The following is a 14849-nucleotide window of genomic DNA, read 5'->3' as shown; positions in this document are numbered from 1 at the left end:
CTCCTCATAAATGCATACCAAGAAAGTTTGTTTACCAATAGTAAATGCTGAGTATCCCTACCGAAACTCCTCATAAATGCATACCAAGACAGTTTGTTTACCAATAACAAGAAGGCATATTATTACACACTTGAACAGACTGGCCAAACGACTGCGGTGTCTGGAGCTTATCTATAATAGACTGCATGTGGGATTTATGAGCAGTGTCACCGTAGAGGAGAGATGACCACTGATCTGGTGCAATTCTCAGACCAGCTTCCGTTGCAATTTGGACTATCTGGGCATCATGCTCTCGTCTTAGGGCTTCATAAGTTCTAAATTCTTCCTTCAACTGCATGAGTGATGAGTCTCCTTCTCTTTTGGATACCTGGAGGTTAGAAACTATTATTAAAATAAGATACCATGATAAGACACAGTTTTGCAACCAATAATTAATTACCAAATTCACTCAAATAACTCTACAATTTAGTAAAACTTGTAGAATTTTATAAACATATTCTCCTCCCAATTTCTAGAGCATGCAGCTCCCATCACACTACAGCCAGAAGCAAGGACCAACAGTCCCTGATGGCACAGTGGTAAAACACTCACCCCACACTTCTCAAGTAATTTAACCTACATTCGTATTCGTTGACTAGGCATTAATCCTTAACTGTTCACCCTGCAGTGATTGGGTACCTGGTTGTTAAATGATTGGCATGTCATACTCCTAGAAACTAGTGGGTAAGGCTTACTATGAGCTATGGGAAGGGAAAGCTCTCAGCCTACTAACAGGAGTCAGCAGTCGTCAGCTCCTGTGCCCTCCTGTGTAAAACTAGAAGGGTAAGGCTTACCATGAGCTATGGGAAGGAAAAGCTCTTAGCCTGCTAACAGGAGTCAGCAGTCGTGTGCTCCTGTACCCTCCTGTGTAAAACTAGTAGGGAATGGCTTACCTTAAGTTGGCACAAAAAGTCCACCTTGACCAGCAGAGATCTGAACCCTGGCACGATCTTTCCGGGAAGCGCAAGAACGACCACCCCAGATCACCAACAAATCAGAAAGAGGATGGCAACTAGCAGAAGCCGACTGCAAAAAACTGAGTAACAACCGAGTTCGCAGATAACAATGAACAAAAACCAGCGTTGAATGTAATGAAACGCCATTTTCCGGATTAGCCCACGGAGGCTCACTGGCGCTATCAGACTGATATGTGATATATTAGTCTAGGGCATTAATCAATTTTGTTTAGCCTACCGGGAACCACAAGCCAGAACCTGGCCCTCTAAGAAAGGCAAGGGAGCAATGGCCTCTGGAAAACCCCCTGTGGTTGGGGGTATTCCTAATCTGCCATCGACTGGGATTAGGCATCCAGAAAAGTAGGCATAACAAAACTAACCCCACTTAGTAAGAAAATTACAACCAAAGATCGAACAGGGAGGCAGAACTCCCCCAACTCTCAAAGAAACAAGCAAACAAGCATACGCCATATACTGCCACCGTGCCTCTTGTCTGCACAGCCCTCTCCTCCCCCCGGAGGGGGAAAGGGTAGCCCAAGACCCCCCCTCGTGCTGGCTACTCACACCTCCAGTTCAGAGGCTAAGCATCAAATGCAAAAGGAAACCGGCGACCGGAGGGAGGGAGGGTGCCAGGGAGCCTCTTGGGCTCACCCAGAAAATGGCGTTTCATTACATTCAACGCTGGCTTTCTGTGGGGAGCCCCTTCGGCTCCCTGCAGCTACATAACCCACGATAAGTTAAAGAGGGACTTACCCAGGAGGCGGTCGCCATGCACTCCTCAACTCGAAGGCAAGACAACTGGTTGCAATCTGCAACCCAATGCCACACACGAACGAGCAGAACCAGGAATGTTGACCAAATAACGGGTGGCTAGGACCCTATTTGGCCTCCCAAATCCCCGCGGCCAAATGTCAGCCAAATACATGTTGCTGAAGATGGAAGCCAAAGTAGCAAACCTACGAACGTCATAGGCACGAGGATAGATCACAGGCTGGCTAGACTAAATAACACTGCGGACCACCTGGGAGACCCAAGCCCTGGAACAGGGAACGAGAGAAACCGGATCAACCCAAAGCACGTCCCAGGCCACTGAAACCGAGGCATGCAAACAACGCCGAAGAGCTACAACCGGACACAACACATGATGCACCCCAGCCTGACCAACCAAGCATCAATGACCCAAGGGCCCCTCCAGAAAGCCGCCATCTCGTTCTTCGCCAGAGAAGGAGGAGACGGCTGCAACCAAACCAACCAACCTCCAGGACCGAAGGAGCAAAAACCACTGCACAGGAGGAAAGCATAAAGTTCACCAACCCGACCCCCAGAGGCATATGCCAACAGAAACTGAGCCTTGGTGGCCCCTTCGGCTCAAGAACAACCCTCCAACTTGCACAAGGCAAGATGGAACTCAAGAGGACACGCTCACTGGTCAACTTAGCCTGACAGGGGGTTTCCAGGGCCCCACTTGGGGAATGTGTCTCTTCGGGAAGCCCATGCACTGGTGCTGCTCAAGCCGGTTGCAACCCCGTATTATCCAGGCAAACTGGCCCCTGTGAGCTGAGCAACCTATGAGGCTCAGAGGAGGACTGCCATAATGAACCTAGGTATCATCTAATAGGCACCCCGACAGCCTCCCAACGGATAACAGAAAACTATAAGAAAGAGAACCCCCGGGGAAGCACCACAACCCAGGAAACCATTAAGAGTCACAGCCGCCGCAATTATGTAAGCTGGGCAGCACAGTGTGCCCTATCCCACAACAACCACTCCCCACCCAGGGCCAAACGAAAGTAACGACACCTAAACTGACTCCAAGGATGACACAGAAAGCCAAGCAGCTGCTACCTCTATGGGAATGGGGACCCGAAGAACCCAGAGAAGCGGCGTCTGAACCCCAAGGGGGTGTACTCACAGAACACTTTGGGAAGGGAGCCCTAAGTGCATGCAGTCCTTGGTACGAACTTCTGGCCACCGCCAACGTCCAGCAGGAATACCAGCAGGAACACCAGCAGAGTGAAGCCAATCAGGCAAATGAGACTAGAGCAGACTTTTATCCCAAATAGCTCCAGCTGGAGCCGGTCGGCCGAGCGGACAGCACACTGGACTTGTGATCCTGTGGTCCTGGGTTTGATCCCAGGCACCGGCGAGAAACAATGGGCAAAGTTTCTTTCACCCTATGCCCCTGTTACCTAGCAGTAAATAGGTACCTGGGTGTTAGTCAGCTGTCACGGGCTGCTTCCTGGGGGTGGAGGCCTGGTCGAGGACCGGGCCGCGGGGACACTAAAGCCCCGAAATCATCTCAAGATAACCTCAAGATAGCCGACAAACTGTCGGTGTGGCTGCCGGCTCGATGGGCTGGGACCCCCTCTTCCTCTCCTGGTCCCAAGAAGGAGATGGGGGGGGGGGGGGGGAAGGGTGTCAGTGCGAACGATCGGCGAGCGGTGTGATGATGTGTTGCTTGTTAACTTGTTTTCCTTTGGGGGAGTTTCTAGCTTCTGTTTGGTCTCAGGTTGCAATTTTTCTACCATAAGGGGTGTGTTTTGAAGTGCCTACCTTTCTGGGTGCTCAACCCTGGTTGATAAAAGACATGAATACAATACTTTCATATATGAGAGTTTCATAGGCCATTGCTCCTTTTGCCTCTCTGAGGGGAGCATGTTCTGGCTAGTGGTCCCCAGTAGGCACGACAGCTCCATATGACTGAAGCCTCGTACTAATATTTGCTAATATCAGTCCAATAGCTCCAGGGAGCCGACGGGGCTCCCCCACAGAAAAGCAGAAAACAATGAAATTCTTCACAAAGAAGTCAAGCGTGGTCGTCACTAGACGGGATACACTAGTAAACTGAGGGTGCCTCGCCCCATGCCCAGCAGAATCCACGTGCTCATCAGCCCATACATATATCAACAAACTCAAAATCCGAGGCAAACCATGTTCACAGAGTCAAATTTTACAAGGAAATTGACCTCGTATACCAAAAAATTCATAAAGAGTCTCTTCCACTATCTTTCCATTACACAACTTGATAGTAGTGGTCCAGGACGTACCAAAATGTCATTGTTTCTTTATTTTCTGATAAGTAGTTTTAACAACATGTGAGATTCTTTTAGCTGGCCCTGCTGTGGTTTTCAGCCCTTTGGGCCTGTTGTCTCAACCTGCGTCTGAAGTTACTAATTCTCGTGTACTCTTCATTGTACAGTCAGCTAAAATAGTGTTCAGTTATTTTTCTAGCAAAAGCAGACGATGAGTCACAATAACATGGCTGAAGGTATGATGACCAAACCACACACCAGAAGATGAAGAGATGATGAGGTTTCGGTCTGTCCTGGACTATTATCAAGTCGATTGTGATAATGGTTCAGGACGGAGCGTAATGCTGTCGTCTCTTCACCTTGTGGTGTGTGTGGTTTGGTCATCATTTCTGGCAAAACTTCCCCATAACTGGATAGCAATCTGGATAACCGGAGATTTGACCAGATAGTGTATACTGACATACAGTACTGTATATTCTAAATCAAGTCTGTATAACATTCTGCTAAACTTCACCATATGGGGACAGAAATCTGGAAACCGGAGATTTTGCTGGATACTGCAGATAGGTATCAGACCATACCGTATTAATTTTCCATGTATGTATTTAAGTTTGGTATCAATTTGTTCGCAAGAGGATGCTCTAGAGGAATATATATATAAAATTTCACCAAACCCGACATGAGACCCGCACCAAATATAAAACTATGGCGATCATTAGCCGCGAGCGTCAAACCGCGCTGAAATGTTTATGCTCTTTTCATGTTGTCAACCCCAGAATTGTTCTACATCGTTAATTTTGGTATCACTGTGACCGCAATAAAATTCCCTACACGGACATATGAATATAAAATACAAATCATGGGCGCGCCCCACCCGCAACACCGTGAGAAATTGCCCAAGGGTTACCCGCTACCGCATGCCTAACTGTACATGCGCTACACCACTACTGAAAAGTTTATACTCTTCTCATGTTTCTGACCTTCATTTTCGATGTACGCGTTTTATTTTTGGTATCAATGTGTTGCCAATGAAATGTTTTATAGGAACATATGTATAACATGTCACCAAAGCTAACGTGATGCCGGCACCAAATAAAGAACTAAGTCGTTTGTTAGCCGTTCACGCCAAAGAGCACGCACATTATAGTGCATTATCTCATTATCTCAATTATAGACCTGTATCATTGACAAGTGTAATAGTGAAAGTATTGGAAAAGCTAATCAAAACTAAATGGGTAGAACACCTGGAGAGAAATGATATAATATCAGACAGACAGTATGGTTTTCGATCTGGAAGATCCTGTGTATCGAATTTACTCAGTTTCTATGATCGGGCCACAGAGATATTACAGGAAAGAGATGGTTGGGTTGACTGCATCTATCTGGACCTAAAAAAGGCTTTCGACAGAGTTCCACATAAGAGGTTGTTCTGGAAACTGGAAAATATTGGAGGGGTGACAGGTAAGCTTCTATCGTGGATGAAAAATTTTCTGACTGATAGAAAAATGAGGGCAGTAATCAGAGGCAATGTATCGGAATGGAGAAATGTCACAAGTGGAGTACCACAGGGTTCAGTTCTTGCACCAGTGATGTTTATTGTGTACATAAATGATCTACCAGTTGGTATACAGAATTATATGAACATGTTTGCTGATGATGCTAAGATAATAGGAAGGATAAGAAATTTAGATGACTGTCATGCCCTTCAAGAAGACCTGGACAAAATAAGTATATGGAGCACCACTTGGCAAATGGAATTTAATGTTAATAAATGTCATGTTATGGAATGTGGAATAGGAGAACATAGACCCCACACAACCTATATATTATGTGAGAAATCTTTAAAGAATTCTGATAAAGAAAGAGATCTAGGAGTGGTTCTAGATAGAAAACTATCACCTGAGGACCACATAAAGAATATTGTGCAAGGAGCCTATGCTATGCTTTCTAACTTCAGAATTGCATTTAAATACATGGATGGCGATATACTAAAGAAATTGTTCATGACTTTTGTTAGGCCAAAGCTAGAATATGCAGCTGTTGTGTGGTGCCCATATCTTAAGAAGCACATCAACAAACTGGAAAAGGTGCAAAGACATGCTACTAAGTGGCTCCCAGAACTGAAGGGCAAGAGCTACGAGGAGAGGTTAGAAGCATTAAATATGCCAAAACTAGAAGACAGAAGAAAAAGAGGTGATATGATCACTACGTACAAAATAGTAACAGGAATTGATAAAATCGACAGGGAAGACTTCCTGAGACCTGGAATTTCAAGAACAAGAGGTCATAGATTTAAACTAGCTAAACACAGATGCCGAAGAAATATAAGAAAATTCACCTTCGCAAATAGAGTGGTAGACGGTTGGAACAAGTTAAGTGAGAAGGTGGTGGAGGCCAAGACCGTCAGTAGTTTCAAAGCGTTATATGACAAAGAGTGCTGGGAAGACGGGACACCACGAGCGTAGCTCTCATCCTGTAACTACACTTAGGTAATTACACTTAGGTAATTACATGTTGCTACTCTGTTCAGGTTTATCAAGTCCAAGCTTGTTTGACATCGGTTTTTTTTAATCACTGTAATCGCAATATAATTTCCTACCCAGACATATGCATATAAATTATACAACACAGACGCGCCTCACCCGCAACGATCCCCAAAGTTGTCGAAGCCTTACCCGCTAGAGCACACTCATTGCCACACCCAATACACCAGACAAACACATACAGTTTGCTAACAGAAGTCTTTGTGCTACATTTTTCATTGTGGTATCAAAATATTCGCAATAAAATGCTCTATGTAGAAAGACCAATATAAGCAATAACAACTGCAATATATATAAGCAATACCAATAACAAAGTATAAAGACTAAAATCGGCAAAGTTACCCGTGAGCGCGCAAAATCAGTAAAATGTATATACTCGTTTCAGTTTTCTCACCTTATTTCTCGTGCTACATTGTTCGTTTTGGTATCATTGTGTTCGCAATAGAATTCTCTATAGTGGTATATGCATGTAAGGTCTAAAAGCCCGGAGTGACTCCCATAGCAAAGCCTAAAGTGGGCCACATTACTCGTGAACGAGCACCAATTGGCACACCTGTAGACTAATGTATATACTCGTTCAGTTTGATAACATAAATTTTCGTGCTACGTCTTTCAGTTTGGTATCAAATTGTTCGCAATAAAAAGGTGCGTATTTTAAAACTAGTCCCATAATAATAGGACAATAAATAGAATTTTAACAAATATTTTAACTTTTGGACACTTTTTGATGCTCGTCACCACAAAATTATTTATATCTTTCCAGTGTTCTGACATCAATTTTCATGTTACATCTTTCATTTTGGTATCAAATTATGCGCAGTCTAAAGGCGCTCATTTTGAAACCACTCCCAGATTGATTGGATAAAATTTAAATTTGTAACAAATATTTTAATGAGTGACGCCGGACATCGTCGCCGGAGTAGAATCAAGAGAAACATGAACGACTAGCTCAATAGAGTGTTAATCCCATACAGCAATGACTTGAGGCGCAGGGTAGAGGAGATGTAGGAGTGGGGTGGTTTTGGGGTGTCGGGAGAGTCGGGAGGGACAATCTGGGGAGTGAGTGTTATCTGGACAGGCCTATGATTATTATATTGTATAGAATAACCAAAAAAACCAGCGTTGAATGTAATGAAACGCCATTTTCTGGGTGAGTCCCGGAGGCTCCCCGGAGCATAATAGGCTGATATGCTAATGTCAGACTTTGGCATCAGTCATGTGTATGGAGTTCTTATAGGCCTACTGGGGACCACGAGCCAGAACCTGGCCCTCTCTAGAGAGGCAAGGGAAGCAATGGCCTATAGAAAACCCTGTGTGGTTGGAAGTATTCTATGTCTGTCATCAACCGGGTCAGGCACCCAGAAAGGTAAGCGTCCAAACACAAATCCCCTATTCTGGTGAAAATTGCAACCAAAAGCCGAACAAGTGGATAGAACTCCCCAAACAAAACTAGCAAAATAGTATGATGTCACTCGTTGCCGTGCCACCGTCTGCACAGCTTCCCCCTCCCCGGGAGGGGGAAAGGGAGAGCCCCAGACCTCCCGCTCCGGCGATCCACACCCCAGTTCTGAGGCTTGATGTTAAAACATGCGAAAAACCGCCGACCGGAGGGAGGGAGGGAGGGATGCCGGGGAGCGTCCGAGACTCGCCCAGAAAATGGCATTTCATTAAATTCAACGCTGGTTTTCTGGTGGGAGCCCCTACGGCTCCCCAGAGCTAACTCCCCACAGAGGAAGAATAGGGACTAACCTGAGAGGCGGTTGCTGCTCACTCCTCAACCCAAAGTCGAGACAACCGGCTGCACCCACCTACCCAAAGCGACACAGGCCCAACCGGGCCCAGGAATGTGAACAAGGTAACGAGCAGCCTGTTTAATCGCCAAAATCCCAGCGCCCGAATGTCAGCCCAAGACACATTCCCATGACGGGGGCTAAAGCCGCGAACTTGCGAGCATCATGGGCACGGGGATGGACCACAGGCTGGCCAGCCTTAATAACCATGTGGACTCTCTCATTAGCACTGCTATTTCTCCCTACACAAGGCTCTCTCTCATTAGCACTGCTGTTTCTCCCTACACAAGGGACTCTCTCATTAGCACTGCTATTTCTCCCTACACAAGGCTCTCTCTCATTAGCACTGCTATTTCTCCCTACACAAGGGTCTCTCTCATTAGCACTGCTATTTCTCCCTACACAAGGCTCTCTCTCATTAGCACTGCTATTTCTCCCTACACAAGGGTCTCTCTCATTAGCACTGCTATTTCTCCCTACACAAGGGTCTCTCTCATTAGCACTGCTATTTCTCCCTACACAAGGGTCTCTCTCATTAGCACTGCTATTTCTCCCTACACAAGGGTCTCTCTCCTACATAACTGTTTTTCAACATTTAACACTGCTATTTCTCATAACAAAAGGGTCTTTCTCAATAGCACTGCTATTTCTCCCTACACAAGGGTCTCTTACAGGAGGTGAACCAACGCACTAGACAGCTTGTAGAACGGCGCAGAAGTTACATCAATACCGAACGCAAGCGGAAGCGGCTCCACCAGTGCTGCGCGATACGAGGCGACAATATGCGGCAAAATGATAGCCCCGAACCCTCACAAGAGAAGGACAAGACCACGCCAACAAAACACAGCCACCTAAGAAGGAACAAAAGGAAAAAGGAAGGACCGCCAAAATACCCCACACTGCCGCCAAGAAGAAGCATGCAAGTGGGACACCATCAATGAAGCCAGCTGACCACCAACAGAAGGTGAGACTCCAGGCAAAGTCGAACCAGCCCCGCCACGGACCAAATGAGCCGCAGAAGAGGCGGAGCCACGGAAAGATCTCAGGTGCGACCACCGATCAGGCAGAGCCGGAAAACCGAACCAGCAAAGAAGGAGATGGAACGTCTGCCGTACAGAAAAACATCCCAACGCCAGCGAGCACGCCAGGAGGTCCGAGACCACAGCCCCGACTGAGACACAAGAGAAGGGACACCACGCGACGCGGAAAAAGCAAAAAGGCAGGGAAAGCCAGGAACCAGAAATCCAAACCTGGCAAGAGGAGAGCCAAAGGGCACAAACAAAACACACAACGTGTAGGAGAAAAGGAAGCTGAGGAACGATGAAGGCAGGCAGCAAACGGGAACAAAAAGCACACCACTACTACACCATCGTTGGTCAGGTCCCAACACAAGACCAAGCCGAAAAAAGGGCAAGGAGTGCCACCAGACCAGCACCCGAACCGAGGGGTATGAGCTAAGAAGAGAGACAACGGGAAGGAAACTGCACATCAGCGGGAGACAGAAGAACCAGAGCAGACAACACAACCACAAGAAAGACCCTCAGAGGAAATGAGAGAGTAGACAAAGACAGACCAATAAACACAAGGGGCACACATACCAGGGGACACAGACGGAACAGATGCCCAATGAGCATAAGAAAAGACAGAAGGATTCCAGCATCAAAGTAGGAGACAAATGGAAAGAATGTGGAAGGGATGTGGTGGAGGCAGACCCCACACACAGCGTCAAGTGTAGATACAACAAAGCCCAGTAGGCTCAAGAAGCTGGACCCAAGCCGAACGACAGGAGACACCAAAAACCTAATCCCACAAACACAACGAGGTGAGCACAACAAGGTAAGCACAGAGGTCATGTAAATGGCAGGGGAGTGACAGAGGGGCAGGACTAAAGAGCCAAAGCGCAATCCCGGCAAGCACAACGAGGTGAGGACAACTAGGGGAGCAGAGAGAACCCAATGTACCTGGAAGGGCTAAGCCAAGCACTACAAAGCGGGCAAGGAATGAGTGACCCCGAGAAGACCATTGTAAAAAACAGCACATACAAACAAGGAAGGCCCCAGGAGGAAACCCGCAAGGGCCAAACAAAATGCCACAACCAAGTGCAACACACATTCTCAGTAACAAAACCGGATCAAAATGTCACCTCATAACATCCTGACACAGTAACATGTACCTCAAAACATTCACCACCACCATTGTACCTCATAACCTGGTGGAGATGGAGCCTCGGGACTGACTCAAGCATGGGTTGGACATGCATACGAGTGGAACTGGATGGGTACAATGAGGAGCTGCCTCGCATGGGCCAATAGGCCCCCTGCAGGCACCTGTGTTCAGCCGTTCTCACATTTGTTCCCCAAAGACCAAGAACCAATGCCTGGCCGAAAGAGACGCCAGACCGCATAAACTCACCTGCAGAACGGAGGCATGAACGTGTCACGACACAACGTAGCCGAGAAGATTCCGGGAGCACCGCCAGGGAAAGAAGGCCAGAGTCGCATACGCAGAAGGGGAGGGGAGAGGGGTGAAGGAGGCACCCATAACACGGGGAAAAACCTGGCTGCAATCCAGAACATCCCAGTGCCAGTAGCCACGGGGCACGAACTGGAGAATCGAGAAGAGCGAGAGGCGAAGCACCCGAGAGAAAAGGACGCAAAACACCAGCACTTGTGCACACCACCCAGACCAAAACAAACTCCCACGGCGCACGCGCACAACTTGCTCGGCGGGAAGGTGCCAACAAGGACTACTTTACAAGAAAAGTAGCCCAACTGTTTGTGACCCAAGGGATGCGCACAGGAGCAGAAACAGCCCAGCGCATGGGAACAGGAGCCAAAAACAGGAAGCAGCGACACACACAACCGGTGTATTTAATGAAGACAAGGAACCTAATCGGAAACCCCAATTGGGCTACAAGACCAAGCACGGAGAAAAGATACAGGAACAAAAGATTGAGACAGAACCGAAAACCAAGAATAAGCCCGGAAGAGGACCAACACGTCCCAGAAAAGACCGGAGGGAAGCCACATCGAAAGACGACAAACGCTCCTGTTATGACCACGCATACACCAGTATGATCATACTGAGATTGGTGTATGAGTGTGCTCAAACTATACAGTGATATCTTAGTTGATAGCCTCGTATCACGAATATTGTGTATATGATATCATCTCATGTTACCATATATTAATCTTATTTTATATATTGTCAATGTGTGACATACATTTCCAAGTCTATATTAATTCTGTATCAAAGATGTATGACATGTAATTGTGGATATACAGTATATATTAGATGTCTAGTTATAGCAGTAGCCTAATGTCATAGATTTGAAAAACATCCTTGTATGTATATTGTAAGTAATGCTACATAAATGCTATATAGGTAACATTATGTGGACCATGTTAGAGAGTGTATACATTTAGTTTCCATATGTATTCATCACATGTATACTGAGAAGATTCCATATTAGTGTTGCACCTTGCATTACCCATTTGTCCTGACATTATATGAAATTATGGCACTGTGAAATGTTTTCCACTTAGACAATCTTATGATACACATGTTATATATATTTAATATATTTATTATCTTTGTATGCATATGTATAACCGTTGGTGCATGTCGTTGAATCCTCCTAACCCCCCCTCCCCTCTCCCCCAGTGATGTACCGACTTTGCCAGTGTTACCATATCGTATCCATGTGATTTCTTTGTGTACTTATTTGGTAATTCAAGATAATTTCCTAAATGTATTCAATTATTATTATATACCATTATGTAAGGTTGTACCTTATACTCTTTAAGTTGTTGTATAGTGAATTAGAAGTTCCTGAGTGAGTTTATATTGTAAATGAGTTAGAGAGATTTGAAAGTTGAAGGTCAGTTGACTTATTGGAGTTGGTTACAGTGTCGCCACTCGGCAAGGATCGCTCCAGACGTCACTGTTCTTTGATCACTTTAGGCGAGCGGACCTGTTAGGGTTTAGTCCGTGATTTGTGACCTTATTTGGGTATTGTGCCTGTTAGATGTTACTTATGTAACTGCATGTATTTATATGGATCATTTTCTGCTGTTGTCCATTATGTATACCAGGTGGTAGGTGATTATTATGTGTCTTAGTGAGGTGATATATTTTGAGGAACTTGTGAAATACCAAGGTGCTGTATGTGGTATTATTCCTCTTACCTCATGTGTTATTGGTTGACACACCACCATCCTTGTTGGTATTAGCAGCATATAGGCACTAGTGCTCCACTGCGCTAGGCAAAGTTCCTGGTGTCAGCTAGTGTTGATTGATGCAGTTTGCAGACCTGTATTTGATGTATCATGCCCAGTTGTTGAGAAGCTGGATATAGAGTATTGTTGATGTGTGTGTGTGATATTAGTAGAGTGTTTTATTTATTACTGTTGTGGAAGGTTCTTAATGCCAGTAAACTGGAATATTGTTGCTAGCCTTTTACTCCCCTAGAACCTTGATTGATATGTGGCCAGGCTGTGTTTTCCAGTGATGCTGTAAGTTACTCCCTTAAGATATTAACACTTTCGCGCTTTAGATTAGATAACTCGTCACCGTTTTTTCTTACGATTCCGCATAACAGCCTACTTTTCTCGTCCATCGAAAAAATATTTCTATAAAATCCATTTTTTAACCGAAATGGATGGGGATACTCTCAGATTTTTCTCCATGAAATTCCCGTTCTCCCTCACCGATCACATGGCATCTCGGCCTACCCGGTCACGTGGTCGGCCCATTGTTTTGTTGACACGCCAAGTGCCCACACTGCGCTCCCCTCTCGCGGCAAACGTGACCCGTTTTACGCATTTATTTCCGTTCCGTTTCCCTTCTCATGTACCTAAAACCCATTCAATACCTTCAACATGGATGCTGCACCAGGAAAAATGGTCAATCAATGGAATCAAATGGTCAAATATTATGAGTTTGCAAGAAAAACCCACAAATGGACCAAGAAGATCACTTTCTATTTTCTGCAAATGGCCATGCACAATGCATACGCATTGTATAACCACTACTCAACAGATACAAAAAAAACTAACACTATTAGAGTTTCACGCAGTAGGAATAAAAGCCTTATTGGCGTGGAACAGCGAGGAATGGCCAACAACAACAAGTATACCACATGTTCCCGACATAGATGCCAGCGCAGCTCCTCCTGCTGACGCGGCAGTTTCAACACCCGGGCCATCTGGTGCGAGGCGTCCTCTGTTCACCTCAACACCTCAAGCCCACTCATCAACCACAAATTCTGAAATGGACATTGAGGACATAGAACCACTTGATGTTTCTGATTTCATAGAAGATTCTACTACAAGTTTGGTGGTTCCTGTAGAAGACAATATTCCTCCAGTGCATCCAAGAAATAGAAGAATTATAGATTCAGAACAACGTCTCAACTACAAGTCTCAACTACAAGTTGATATTATATCACATAAACTTCTATGAGTAAAAAAAAAAAACACAAAGTACGTTTGGGGGTGTGGCGGGTGTGGCTCTGGGTGTGGCGGGCGTGTGGCAGTGGGTTCCCTTTAGCCGTTGATATATCCAACACGTGGGAAATATTTGTATGTGTTATGTATATGTCTGTGTAGGGAATTTTACTGCAATCACTGTCATACAAATTATAAAATGTTTCAACAAGTATAAACATGACAAACATCAAACGAATGAAAACAATGCGTTCGTTTCTGCCGCGAACGCATACTGAGCGACGTGGTTCTATATTTGGCGCTTCTCTTACACATGCTTTGTACAAATGTTATACATTTCATCTTATAGAAAATTTTATTGCGAACACATTGGTATAAAAAAGAAATACAGTGGTACCTTGCATAACGAATTTAATCCATTCCATGTTCGTCATGTGAAACGGACGTCATACAAAACGAGTGTCCCCCATGTAACCAGTGTGATGCACTGTGTTTATTGTGAAATTCTCCCAGTGTGCATGACATCAAATGTTCCCCAAAATATCATTTTTCTTTGCAAAATGATAAATTACCGTCCCTGAACATGTCTATGTAAAAATAATTACCAAATTCCACTTACTTTGGCTGTGAGGGCGTGGACAAGGTGCGCTGTGACGTCATCAGGGGCTGGTCGCCCGTGTGTGCAGCTCCCAGACACGGTCGCGCAGGCCATTCAAGCACAGCGTGTTGCCACAAATATATTTTCAAATATTTTTTCTTTGCATTTCCAATGCGGTTTTATGTTTCTTTTATCGTATATGATACATATTTGTGACCTTTACAATATGTATACAGTAGAATGTTCATAATTTTCCATGGAACTGTGATACACGTGTCAGTAATGTGTCCACAATAAATGTTTATTGTCACAATATTACGTGTTAAAAATTTACTAAAATTACAATATGTACAGTTTCACATACTATTTACACAGTAACACACTGTATTACACACTCAGTACTTTGGAGGTGCATAATAGTCAACGAAGTAGTCCATGGTACAC

At 45.1% G+C, this 14849-nt stretch overlaps 1 protein-coding gene across 2 annotated transcripts in view; it reads right to left on the bottom strand.

Moving 5' to 3' along the window:
• The window catches only part of LOC123770912 (roquin-1), a 121875-nt gene that overhangs the window by 59948 nt on the left and 47078 nt on the right, over positions 1-14849 (bottom strand). For both annotated transcript variants that reach the window (XM_045763092.2, XM_069324545.1), the window contains exon 6: positions 131-367. In XM_045763092.2, coding sequence (XP_045619048.1) covers positions 131-367 — 237 coding nt within the window. The remainder of the gene's footprint in view (positions 1-130; positions 368-14849) is intronic.

This window comes from Procambarus clarkii, chromosome 14 (assembly GCF_040958095.1).
Source record: "Procambarus clarkii isolate CNS0578487 chromosome 14, FALCON_Pclarkii_2.0, whole genome shotgun sequence".
NCBI lineage: Eukaryota > Metazoa > Arthropoda > Malacostraca > Decapoda > Cambaridae > Procambarus > Procambarus clarkii.
Note: the sequence above shows the minus strand (reverse complement) of the source record. Positions and strands in the feature narration are given on the sequence as shown.